The 14,042-nt window shown below is 40.2% G+C and overlaps 1 protein-coding gene across 1 annotated transcript in view; it reads right to left on the bottom strand.

The window, feature by feature from the left end:
- Positions 1-1,533: 1,533 nt before the first annotated feature.
- Positions 1,534-14,042, bottom strand: part of LOC149286288 (syndecan-3-like) — a 68,636-nt gene continuing 56,127 nt past the window's right edge. Inside the window, exons 2-7 of the mRNA XM_089494321.1 lie at positions 9,842-9,980; positions 9,144-9,204; positions 7,397-7,517; positions 3,631-4,148; positions 3,032-3,326; positions 1,534-1,700 (exon numbers count right to left, since the gene is read on the bottom strand). Of these exons, the coding sequence (XP_089350447.1) occupies positions 1,534-1,700; positions 3,032-3,326; positions 3,631-4,148; positions 7,397-7,517; positions 9,144-9,204; positions 9,842-9,980 (1,301 nt within the window). The remainder of the gene's footprint in view (positions 1,701-3,031; positions 3,327-3,630; positions 4,149-7,396; positions 7,518-9,143; positions 9,205-9,841; positions 9,981-14,042) is intronic.

The following is a 14,042-nucleotide window of genomic DNA, read 5'->3' as shown; positions in this document are numbered from 1 at the left end:
TCACTGGAATGTTGATTTCAGTCTGTCTTGACCAATGAAGATTGAGGGAAAAGGAAGGCCATTTTATTTGTTTAAATATATTTGACAATAAAACAGCCATTGGGGTTGAGGATGAGCCAGATTGGTGTGATACATCATTATCTTTTTCAGTCAAAAGATCATTTCAATACATTTTTCCTCAAAAGTATTAAATACACAGAAGATGAAATTAACATTATAACCTACATTTCTACAGCCATAACAGTATTATTCCCCCACTGTTAAATTCCACTGCCATTGCAGTGCAGAAGAGGATTCTGGATAATGACATCATTTTAAACAGATATATTCAATATTATCCAGGTCAACAGATCCAAACATGACAAATCTATCATGTTTCATATGCATGTTATCTCCTTAGTTGGGACTTCACCTTTTTTTCAACAAGCACAATTCAAAAACCATGTTGAGACTATAGGGATAATGAGATTCCTATTACAACTATTCACATGCATCTTCTTCTACCGAATACCAACTTAAATTTTCAATTTCTGCATCTCTCTCCTACACTTAATACATAAACATAGTCCAGTTGTAGCAGTATACGAGGACTGAGTTGTAACCAGATATAAAACTATATCAGTGTGCATTCTAGCCTGAAATAATATAATTAAGTACAATTTAGTTTCAAATGGGCTTGCTACTTAATGAGGGGCACTAGTAATGAAAAGGTTATTGGGAAAAGATTCCCAAATTATGGCACTACTTATCACAAAATCCCCCTATTTGTTTCTCCACAGTCCCCAGAAAAGTGAAAAGGGACATTTAACTATTTAAAATTTTCTTTGTTACATTTCTGCAGAAAACGGTTTTCACTTAACTGTTAAAAAATAATATATTTTTTAATCCTACTTTAGTCCCCTTAATTGTTGTTAAATTTACACAAGGTTCTATATACAGTGTACTTGTAGAGCCTGAGGCCATAGCCAAAAGAAACACTATATGGGATAATGAAAAATATAGTTTTTATACAATGTTCCATTTTACTTTTGTCTTCATAATTGAGAAAAAAAAAACTTTGCTTTTTAAAATAAGAAATGACTGTTTTGGGGTCTTTAATAGTTTCCTATTCATGCAAATTATATTTTATTGCATGTGGTGAAACTGCAGCACTGGGAAATCTGTAGCATATCTCTTGTGCTTTTGAGTCCTCACTTTGTGGTGGATAACAAGAGTTAAATTTCAAGTTAAATAAACATAACAATTTGGTGTTTAATATGTTGTAGAGCTGGCCATTTAAACATAGTATGAATACAGAAAGAAGCCAATTGGGTACAAATCTCACAGAAGAATCTGAAGAACTGAAGAAAGGCTGTATTGACTGGACCACCCTTCATGGATGGTATTGTAAAAAAGAAAGAAAAAAAAGAATCCATATTCAGGAACCTTTCTTGAACCTATTTCTTGAAATTGATTTAAGCAGGGAAAAGCTAGCCCAGGCTCACTAGGCATAAGGACTGGTAATGGGTAAAAGGTGACCAGATACATCCCCCATTATGCATAAAATTCTTCATGATTGTCCGGTTTCTGGTAGGAAACACTGGCTGGTTTGGGCTCTTCCAGTGCATAGCTTCCTTCATCTTTCTTCTTCATCCGATAAATAAGCAGCATTACTAGGAATGCAGCAAACAAAGCTCCAACCACACCACCTACAATCACAGCTATGTGAAAAGAAAGCTCTGGTTAATGGTACATTTACGAGGTAAAGGACTTTCACGATTTGTAAATCCCAAAACACAGCAATCCTTAAACAACTAGTAATAATACTGCCCTGTTAAGGCACCCTGTATTTATTCAGTGTATGGAATTTATGTGCCAGATATCTGGAAATTATTTTTTATTTTTGTGACTTTTACATCAGAATAAATGTTTTAATATTTTAATATTCTAAAAAACAGGTTATTAAAAGGTCAAATGCCTTTTACATAGATATCTTTTAATGTAATGTGAATACAGTCAGGCAAGTTCTGACTGTCAATGAACAATTAGCTTGCTTTCAATTGACTTTTGTTGGCTTAGTAGTTATAGCTATGGCTAGTACACAATAATTCTACTTAAGAATGCTCTTTAGTGGCATCACTTATTGGGAAGATGGGAACCAGGGAAAATATCGCACCTTAAAGGATAAACATTCTGGACATGCTTATGGGTAGTATATGGAGAGACATAATTATTTTAAAGGGGATATAATGTTATTGTGGAAAATCTAAATACTGCAAAAATAGGAAATTTTTATTGTGTGCTACACAAGGTGGAAAACATATTTTTAAGAAGGAAAATTGGAAGCAGAAAATTGAGCAGTTGGTACTGAATGACCAATACAGACAGGTAACTGTTAAGATTTTTTAGTTAACGGTTTTGACTTTTTTTTATCAACCATCAGACTTCAATCTTTTTTTTCTAGCTGTTCTAAACTTCCAGGGCATATATAGATATATATATATATATATATATATATATAAAACCTAATGTATCAGTTTATCTTAGTCTATCAACACTAGTCTTATATATGTATTGTATTAAGCGCTGCGTAAATCGTTGGCGCTATATAAATAAAAGATAATAATAATATAACATGCAGAAGCACATTCAGGCCTGGACACTGTGGAAGCAGGGTGATTAGGCTCCCCAGTACAAGTTTTACTCAGGTGGTTACAAAGTAGATCTTTATTATATGCTGCACCTGGCACCACAAATTCTAACCAGCTCAGCAATAAGGACGGTGGTTGTAGTAGTGAATCCACGGGGCCCTGGGTACTAAGAAGGGGTAGAATTTATAAAAATGTCCTTAACACAGCAGTGGCACACAGGGAAAGTAAGAAGCTTTAAAGTGTTAAAATGTGTTATGCTAGCTTTTGACTTGAATGGGACAGACCACAAGGTTGGGCTGGGAAGCCATCATTAGTGCTTAGTATCTCAAGCACACTAGAGGTGAAAGGCAAAGACACAAACAAGATGAGATCAGCATTAATTGCAGTACATAGTTTCTTACCTATTAATACTTCTCTCCTCTCCAGAATATTTTTTTGAGGCATCTGAGCCAATGTGTTGCCAGAATCAATTGTGTTGTCAATAAGACCAGAATCTGTCTTCCTTCCTCTTCCAGGGTCAGAGGGAGACGTACCAGGTGGCAATACTTCATTACCTATATCTAATATTGTAGGGGGCTCTGTCTGGGACCCACCATCTTCTTCTGGAATTTCAAAGTCTCCACTTGGTCCACCACTGACTGGGATCTCAAAATCACTGTCATGAGCAGTGAATGCTGTCACTTGCCAATTGTCTGTCTAGAATAAGATAAAGATACAAAATTAGAGGAGTGTATACATGCATGGGTGAGAGCAATAGCAAGGGTAAAAGAGGTCTGAAGATAAAAAGGGCACAAAGTGAGAAGAACAAGAAAATATAAAGAGTTAGATGGCTAGCTGAATTTGTGAAATAAATAATGTTCATTTCAGAGCAACAGAAGGACAGGGATGAAATAAAACACATTTATGTAAAGTGTAGCAGGTAAATTGGAGAACCTAAGAAAGTAGAGAAGCTGGAACTGAGTAACAGAAAAAATAAATGATCAAACAACTTCCCACATACCTGTGTCTGCTGAGTGGGTAACATTTTAACATCTTCACTTTTGCTCTTATCTACAGCTGATGTAGTAAGCATTCCTTCATCCTCTGTAGGCCAGACCTTGCCACTAGCCTGGCTAGCAATAGATACAAATTGCCCATCTGTAGCCTCCAAAGTCACTATTTCTTCTTCAGTGGATCTTGGTGTGGGTGTTGCAACCACTATGACAGGCTGCAGCCTACGCACTTCTGTTGTTCTAGCTGTTGCTGGTGTTGCAGCTGCAGTGGTTACTGCCTCTTTGGTAGGTATAAGGGATTCAGGAGAAGCAGATATAAAGGGAGTTTCTGTAGCATCTGGAAGCATCCATGGGTGGTTTAGGTGTACTACTGTTGACTGGGCCATTGGTGGATACCAAGTGCTCCGTGTGGGGGGAGGCGTGTGGACTGTGGGTGCAGGCTTCAGTGCTGTAGCTGTAGGAGGTGCAATTGGAGTTTCTGTGGTAAATCTGACTTCCAAATCCAAGCCAGTTTCTTGTTCAAAATCTGTAGGTATATGAAATTGCTATAAATAACCAAAGTAATAAGAACATGCAACCCTTTAAGGAATGAAAGGAAAAACGAAAAGTCAATATTTTATTACAATTATGCTGTTAGCTATTATAGTTTGGCAGTGTTGATATTAAAGCAGAATTCGACTTATATGGTCTACGCTGACCCTAAAATAGCAAAGCACACTCATCTGCAGCCTACGGAAACATATGAATCTCTATACAGCTGCTTGGAAGGACTCTCAAGGAAAGGAGAAGTTAGAACCACTTGTCAACTCTTGACAAGTCGGTCTACCCAGGTAGAGTAGTATGGTGGCTTTTATATGCATTAGAGGGACACTCCAGCCATCATATCCATTTTCAGAATCCCCTCAAATGCATCTCCCCCTTCCAGATTTGGAGCACTTGCATTTTGGGAGGGGGTTTATGTGTGGTGTTACTTTCCATTGAGTCAGGACTTACAGGACAGAGAGCTCCATGGCCAGTATTTGCACCATGATCTGATGTCCAGCCAGTTTCCGCCAGAAGTCAGGGAACCGCCTGTGTTTACCATCCGCCCCACAGACTACAAAAGAGACCCCCTACTGGGCTGAGGTGCAATTGGGGACCTGATGGAGAACTGTGTGTGGTTTGCTGTGTGTATTGTATGTAAATCACCCCCTTGTACTGTTTAACTACTGGTGTGTTTTCACATGAGTGCTGTCTGATGCTTGGGGTGGCTGCTATTATACTTTATTGTCCTTTTTAGGACAATATTAACACGGTGTAGCTAAGCTTCGGCTAGCCACAGTGCCACCGCAGCTCCGTTGCAGCTCTCTACAACGCTGGTTCTGTCTGGCGCTGAAGAGAATAATAGGTAGTGTCCTGGCAGGAGGAAATAACATTGGGCGGGAGTACCCAGTCGGGGTACAGGGCATCCCGTCACAAAGCAGATAAAGGTAGTTCTTTATGGCTGGAAAAGCATGCTAATACCACGAAATAAAATCACTGACAATTATTCTGTTTTGTGACCTTAGCATCACAAAGCACTGGCATCACTCACTCCAGTCATGCACAGAAAAGACAGACAGGAAGAAAACAGTGCTGTAGGAGGAAGGGAGTGGAAAGAAAACCAACTACGAAAGTAGATAAAATATGCCCAAAAACATTCCTTTTGTAAATATGTACAGCCCATGATATCTCAACCTTTATAGTATTTGTCTATGATATTTAAAATGACGATTACAAATTAAATCTCTGGAAGCAGGACAACTTCATTGGGGCATACAGAACAAATTTCCTCCAAACCACAGCCTGGGAATCATAATTCTGGACAAACTGTGCTTCTGAGATGTTGTGCAAGGGCCATTCTATGTGGGCAGATTCTGGGGCATTACATGAGCTTTGCATGTGACCTCATACTACAGTCCACATTAAATGCACATACAGTCATGGAGTGATGTTGTTAGGCATTAGGAATCACAAATATATTCCCAAAGAACATTTGTTAGCAAATTGTGTTTTAGAATTCAGTTCCAGCTCTAATCTAATATACCTCAATACAGCGGTGGCTGGTGGGTAATTCCAATGGGGGTTCACAATATATACATTTTGAAAATTAAATGTAAATGTATGACTTAATTTACAGGTTAAAATACATTTCCCTAAATTAACCCTAAAGACCCCATCAACCATAACTGCTCCTAAATTAACCCTAAACACCCCATCAACCAAAACTGCCCCTAAATTAACCCTAAAGACCTCTTCAACCATAACGGCCTCTAAATTAACCCTAAAGACTCCATCAACCATAACTGCCACTAAATTAACCCTAAAGACCCCATCAACCATAACTGCCCCTACATTAATCCTAAAGACCCCATTAACCAAAACTGCCCCTACATTAACCCTAAAGACCCAATTAACCACAACTGCCCCTAAATCAACCCTAAACATCCCATCAACCATAACTGCCCCTAAATTAACCCTAAAGCCCCATCAACCATAACTGTCCCAGAATTAACCCAAAACACCCCATGAACCATAACTGCCCCTACAGTAACCCTAAAGGCCCCATTAACCATAACTGCCCCTAAATTAACCCTAAAGACCCCTATTAAACATAACTGCCCCTAAATTAACCACAAACACCCCATCAACCATAACTGCCTCCAAATTAACCCTAAACACCCCATAACTGCCCCTAAATTAACCCTACACACCCCATCAACCATAACTGCCCCTAAATTAACCCTAAAGACCCCATCAAGCATAACTGCCTTTAAATTAACCCTAAACACCCCATCAACCATAGCTGCGCCTAAATTAACCCTGAAGACCTCATTAACCATAACTACCCCTAAATTAACCCCACCTCCCCTAACTTTCAGCAGCCCAAATATTCATTTTATACTTACTGTTAGATTAGTTGCTGAGCAGTGTGGACGTTATAAGGAAAGGGACGGGCCAATCATCAGTGTGACTGCAGGATTGCAGTCAGTCACTTGGGAGGACGGGAGACTCCGGGCTGGGCGGTGAGTTTGCTGACGGCTTGGAGCTGACGGCTGGGAGCTCCTCCCCTCTTGCACAGCTTTTACTGTGCGAACAGAGATCAAATGGGCTGCTCAGCCGGTGCTTTAGCAAGTGCGGCACCAGTTGAGCCATATAGGGTCTTTCTTCCTATTGCACGTGCGATAGGTATAGGCAGGCTACATCTGGGGACAGGAGGCTTCATGGCATGTGAACCCCAAAGCGCAAAAGGAAAAAAAAATTGCTAAATTTATCAAAAATCCATTTTAATCTAATTTAGATTAAAATGGATTTTTGATGAATTTTGCAAAACAAATATTTCCTTTTGCGCTTGGGGGTTCACGTGCGCATGTGCTCCTATGGAGGAGCCTCCACAGCCTCAATATAAATTATACTATTACATGGATAGTGATGCTACTTTATGTGTGAGGGAGATACACCAATCGGGAAAACAAGTACATTTTTAAATGTGATAAAGCAACACAATCATAGAAGGCTGCAAATAATATAAAATATGTTAAAAGAAGAAAACACAGTTTGGGGAAGTATGACACCATTACATTTTGTGGCAACTGGAAAAGCATAACTTTGAAACAGGCCTGAATCACTTTAAAACATTGCATAACCATGAGTACAAATTTTTGTATCCTGATGAAAGGTGAACCTACCCCTTGATTACAATTAAAGTCTTAAATCATATGGTATTGTATCACTAATGTAATAATAATGACTTACAACCGGATCCAGATGCAGAGGACCCATCATCTATCTCATCATCTTCAAGGAAGTAATCATCACCCGAACTTTCAAGATCAATCGGTTGCTCGTCCTCAAACTCATGGCGCCACCGCTCTCCCTGTGAAGTAAAAAACATGAATGTGGTCACTTTCTCAATTGAACATACAGCATTAAGGTGTAAACTATATTTTACTATACATTCAGCCACAGCTTCCAACAACGTGCATTTGCCTATTTTCTATTTGACAAGGTAATGGATAATTTACACTATTTGCAACTTTCATGTGTTTCTCCAAAGTACAACAAAAGCAAGACGCTTTAGGGTGATAAAGCCTAAAACAGAGCTAGTGAAGCCCAAGGAGCAAAAATAACTTATGGAGCTCTAGTTGTGAAGCTTGAGATCTCCTAAAAATCATGAGAAACTCCTAAAGAAAATGACTGTTGAATAGTATAGGTCATGAGATCCTGTGGTTTCATCAATGAAAAGCAATTAGAGGTCGAGGTCTATGGAAAGTCTTTGCAGTCATGACTGGATAAGCCTACAGGAATGTAACAGGGCTTTGATTTCACTAGCAAACCCATTACAAAATTTTTGTTTTGATTATTCATTTAGAAATGAGCCCATGGGTTGTAACACCATTATATATTGAGGACAGCAGCATTCGAAAACATGAGGGAATGATCAGTAAAGTTCCTGCAGGCAGACAGCATTGCATGCTAATAAAATTATGTACTAATGGAAAGTTCACATCTGCATTGGTGTAGTGATTGTGTCTCTACCAACCTTTGTACATACTTTTTTGTACATACATATTAGGCATTTGCCTAAGTCTTTGTGTAGTATATAGCAAGGCACACATTCAACAGTGGGGCAGTGAATGTTCTGTGTTCTCTGTGTTCAGTATTTTGGCACCAGTGTGGAAGAAAAAACGACGGAAGCAAATTGTCTGTCTTAGCGTTGATACCTTAATAATACATCTTAAAGCATGATGGAAATTTTGGTTGACGTACAGTATTGGCCTGATTATAGGCCACACTTTTCCCCCATAATAATTGCCCGTTTTCCGGGACGTGCACTTCCGGGTGCGGAGCAGGTGTTTTTTTTTTCATTTAGCCCAGATGATTGCTGCAGGGGACCAGTATTGTCCTCTCTGGCAGCCTATTGAGGCCTGCGCGATGCGCGTAGACAACTTCCGCTTCTGCCTGGCACTTCCGCCGAGGCTTCTATGACGAAGGGCCTGCCTGACTTGACCTTTTGGTGCTCCATCATAGAAGCCCCACTAGACACCAGGGAGTCTGGAATACGGGGGATGCATTGGTAAGTTTGGGGGGGGGGGCAGAATAGCATATCTGGAGGGCAGAGTGGCATATCAGGGAGTATGTAGTATATCAGGAGGACAGAGTAGCATATCTATAAATAAGGTGCATTATGAATTAAGGGGGGAACGTTACAATGGCTTTAACGTACCAGTAATGTATTGTAGCCCCCACTTTATAGCCTTTTTAGGCAGCCTTTAATTAATGATGCACTCTGTGACGGCCCAGGGTAAATAAGTGCCGTCTGTAGTAGCTATTGTTTGATTAGTCTGTAAGTCTCAGTATGTGTGTGATTATTTTTGTGCTTTTTGTTCCCCTCATGTACTGCCCTGTCCATATTCCACATGCCCTGGCCATGGACTTTAACCCTGTATAGCCTGGATACCATCAACCCCACTGGAGCGCCCCTTTCATGGAGTTAACCCACGGGGGTTGTGGTACAGACCAGGGGTGGTTGGGAGAGGGAGCCTTCTACGGATCCCCGGTCGCTGGGACCGCCAGGAGAGTGAAGATCAGCTAGGGCGTTTGTCAGACGCACGCCGGCTATCTCGCGGTCTGTCCCAGGGAAAATTTGAACTGTTGCCACTCGGGATCCCTTAGGCCGATCGCGTTGCTTTTTGGACAGAATATGCCCAGGACCCCGAAATATCCATCGGTTCCCCCGGGATTACCGCCGCTCCATGGGGATCACCCCGAGAACGACGGCTTAAGTTATACAGACATTGCGGGGCTCGGTGGCCTAGTGGTGCGCAAACTGTCTGGGCTGGGCGGGGAGATGTGTACATGATTTATGGTTTGTTTCTCACCTAACCTATATATAAGCCCATGTGTTTCCCAAATAAACAGTCCCTGTTTTACCTTACTACGAGTCTCGTCTTGTTATTGAGGTAAGCCTCGGTGCTGCCGTTATCAGGGCGGTAGAGCGCTTTATTGCTATACTTCTGTATACTACAGCGCGGCCGAGGTTCCTGAAGAGCAGTGGCGTCGGCAGAGGGCCCCCTACATCCTGCTGTGCCCCCCCAGTTGAAGCACTGTTTATTTTTTTCCCCCGCAGCCGTGATAGACGAGAAGAGGAGAGTGAGAGGCGCTGAAATACGTTTTCATCAACTGTTCGGCGCCTCTCACGCTCCTCTGCGAGACTTCTGGTTCGGTCGTGGTGCCGACACTTCATTTTTGACGTCAAAAATACGGCGCTCAGCAGTGATGCAGCCCGCGCACCGCGGCAGAGCAGGGACAGAGGCCTCGCACTCCCACCGCACGACTCCTGGAAGGTAAGTGAACTTCAAAGGGGGGAGAGGGTAGATAGGGCAGAAGGGAGTGAGAAGGGGGTAGATAGGGCAGAAGGGAGTGAGAATGGGGTAGATAGGGCAGAAGGGGGTAGATAGGGCAGAAGGGAGTGAGCAGGGGTAGATAGGGCAGATGGGAGTGAGAAGGGTAGATAGGGAGAAGGGGGTAGATAGGGAGAAGGGAGTGATAAGGGGTAGATAGAGAGAAGGGAGGAAGAGGGGGTAGATAGTAAAAAAGGAGGGTAGCAAGAATATTGAAATAAAGAGTCAGAATGAGAGGGAAAATGAATGGATTAACGTGTGGGTGCATTGTGTGAATGAGTGAGAGAATTAATGAATTTGTGAGAATGCATTAATGAATATGTGTAAAAAAATTTGTGTGAAATTGTGTGAAAGAGTGAAAGAATAAATGATTGTGTGAATGAATGGTGTGAATGAAAGTGAATTAGTGAGTGACTGTAAAAGTGTTTGTGTAAATCACAGGTGTATAATTGATTTGTCAAAAAGGCAAAGATGGTATAAGCAGGGTGTTTATGGGACAAAGATGGCACAGGTAGCGTGTTTATGGGACAAAGATGGCGTACGCTCGGCTGTTTGGGGACAATGTTAACTCATACTGAGCTGTTTGGGGGCAAAGATAGCACGTCCTATGTGTGTGTGTAATTTGGGTGCTGGTCAGGTTCTATGTGGGCAGTGTGGATGCCAGGGCTGGCTTTGGGGTGTGCAACCTGTGATCTATGCCTGTAATTTAGGGTGTTTTATCTGTACCTTTAATGCTGAGTTTTTATGTGAATTCCAATTTATCTACACCTACAAAGGTGGGTTTGTGTGTTAATGTGTTGGTCTATATCTGCTATGCTATGTTTCTATACCTTATTTATGTTTACCTGCAAATACAGGAGGGGGGAGGAGGGATAATGGTAAGGGGCTGTTTTTCAGGGGTTCTGCTAGGCCCCTTACTTCCAGTGAAGAGAAAATTTTAATGCTTCAGCATACTAAGACATTTTGGACAGTGCTATGTTTCCAATTTTGTGGGAACAGTTTGGGGAAGGCCATAAAAACATGGTTGGATGAGTCTGGTTTGGAAGAACTTGAATGGCCCACAGAAATCCCTGACCTCAACCATCAAGCACCTTTGGGATGAACTGAACAGAGATCACGAACCAGGCCTTCTCGTCCAACATCAGTGTCTGACCTCACAAATGCTCTACTGGATGAATAGTAAAGGATTCACACAGAAACACAAAATCTTGTGGAAACCCTTCTCAAATAGTGGAAAACTTAAAGCGGAAAAGGGGGGACCAACTACATATTAAGTCCATGTATTGCATTGGAATGCAATGTCATAAAAGTTCCTGTTGGTGTAACGGTGTAGTGTATCACTGATGTGGGTTTGTTACCTAAAATGGCATGTACGCTAAAAATTCCATTTAGCTCAGGGAACACTACTTGCCTTCATTGAACTATCAAGCAGTAGCGCTTCCGATAGAAACAGCAATTGCTAGCCAAATTGATGCTTTCATTAGTAGCATTTTTTAATTATGGTTTAATATCTGCTGAGTTTGAGGATAGTACCAACTGAGATCAAAAAAATATTTTCCAGAAACGCTGGAATGTATTATGAAGTCACACCAGCAAAAGGTGTGCAGGTTCTTCTTATTTTTTTGCTCTTACTTATCACACAATTTGACATGGTTCTGATTCAGTGGAATAGATAATCAGCAGTATTGCTAACCATACTCATATATGAGCCAATTATTAATAAAATAATGTTCTATAATTTTTGTTCCATATATCTAAACTTAATAGTACACCTTTAATATCATCATTTTAAGTGAACGATAGAGGTATTCTCAAGGTATTTTCAAATCAGACTTTAGTTAAGGCATAATTTAACAGGTTCTGTTATTGTGTCACCTGCTGAATGGCTTGTGCAGTTCACATAGAATATCTGATTTCACACATCTTTGCCAATATCTGCTGTATAATTACCTGGTATTACCTCTATCAGCATGGAATACTAAATCCTATCTATTAAGTTGTATAAGGCATCGTGACCGATGCACATTTAAATCTGGTCTACAAGACACAGATTCAGCTGTTTTTCTAATGTAATTAGTATTTATACGTATAAAAAAATCCCAAAAAGGCAACATTACATGTAGACAACCTGATAATCTCCCTCATATGTTATGTACAAAAAGGGTGATTCTGATGGGAACTTGAAATAAATCGCTTATTACCATACCAACCTATGAAATGATTCAATCAGCAGGAACATTCCATTGCTTCCTTTCTAACCCCAGGTTTTCTATAACACAATGTACCAGTCTGGCTGTTCTGTTGCTGTCATTGAAATAATAAGTATTCAAAATAATTACAAATGATGAGTACATCCCAGCTTTCTCTGAAGTTAGTACAGAAAATGCACATGATAGTTCTAACATGCAAATTACTGAAATACATTACCTGCTCACTAACGTACCTAACCTCAGCTTGTGGCGGAGACACCATACCACTGCATAGCTACTCTTCTTAGAATTTTTTTTATTTAATGTATGTGGCAGAATGATGGAGGGGAATACAATACAAACTTTCAAATTGCCTAATGGATCTTACGGCAGACAGCTTTTGTGTTTCTATGTCCAAATTAGAAATTAGGCCCTTTTAGCTTGACCTTGCTTGACCTTGTAATTATTCAACCACTATATGTGAACACTGCTGGTTTGCCTAATTTTGACCAGATCGTATAGCAATATGTCTTGGCCTTTTCCACTTACTTACAGGAAGCAATACAAAAATCATAGTATGAGTTGGCTGGATGCCCATCTGATTTAAGTTAAAACAATTGCGTTTGTAATATTCTCTATAGTTTAGGATACTTTTACAAATGATAGTCTAATGTATTTAAATGAGGGTTTGTCCAAACACAAAAAACTGCTCCATGCACCATACCAATACCAAGCCACTCTTTTCACACTGCATGCTGCCCCCCATTATACACATCATACACCAATCCCAGCGCCTAACCACATTCCATTAAACACATGCATAGCGTCCTGTAGCTGTGAATGCAATGTCTCTGCAAACATTTTTCCCATTATTGGTAACAACAGCACCTGCTGTTGTTCCTCTCAAGCTCCCTTATACAAAATAAATCCTGTGCAGAACCCGCTCACACAAACAACACTCTCAAAACACAAAACTTTAATACAAACTTTGAACACACAATACATTTATATCAGATTGTACACAAATACCTTTTTCCTCAAACTTACACACACAGCCATTACACTACATATTTTGGTAGCTCTTCATATTTACTATATATTTGACCTGAGTGCATTATACAAATATTTTAATACAAACATAATTCTAGGTTGTATAGGGAAAGTAAAAAGTTACAAAGCGTGACTTTCCTGGGCAATAGAGTTAGGGATAGCTTCAGCCTTAAGTGTGTACGGGAGATCTGTGTCCGCAATGCCAGGGTGTATAAGTATACTTGTGTATGATGGTAAGTTTAACTTAAAGAAGAAAAAAATAAAAAATTATAAGTGCTGAGAAAAAAAAAACATATTCACGTGTGCCTGGAAAGTTTAATGGAAAGGTCAAACGGCTCTGTAGGATTTCCTGGTGTTCCTGTAATGAGTTCCAGACCGTTCCCTTTTTCCACAGAGGAAAAAAAGGGCTATGTCTCCATTTCCAATTGCAAACAGATGAGCAGTAGAAATCCCTACTAAGCTTTCATATCCCCATGCATTCCTTGCCTCACAGAAATCAGAAGATTCCTTTTTCAAGGTTTTCACAAACATTCTGGCAGAAAAAAAGAGATTACATGTATTCCCAATGGGTCTACACCTACATAATGCCTTAAACAAACAAATAAAACACGGGCATTAGAGTCTAAAATGTTTCCTGTATACGACTGACCAAAGGGAGGTATTACCAGTTAAACACCTAGGACTGTAAGTGAATTATAAATTTATTTGACACACATTGTCTATATTATATGTGCATCCAACCAGGGGCGAACCTAGAGT

This window comes from Sceloporus occidentalis, unplaced genomic scaffold (genome assembly GCF_023333645.1).
Source record: "Sceloporus occidentalis isolate IW3139 unplaced genomic scaffold, rSceOcc1.0.p SCAF_71, whole genome shotgun sequence".
Taxonomy (NCBI): Eukaryota; Metazoa; Chordata; class Lepidosauria; order Squamata; family Phrynosomatidae; genus Sceloporus; species Sceloporus occidentalis.
Note: the sequence above shows the minus strand (reverse complement) of the source record. Positions and strands in the feature narration are given on the sequence as shown.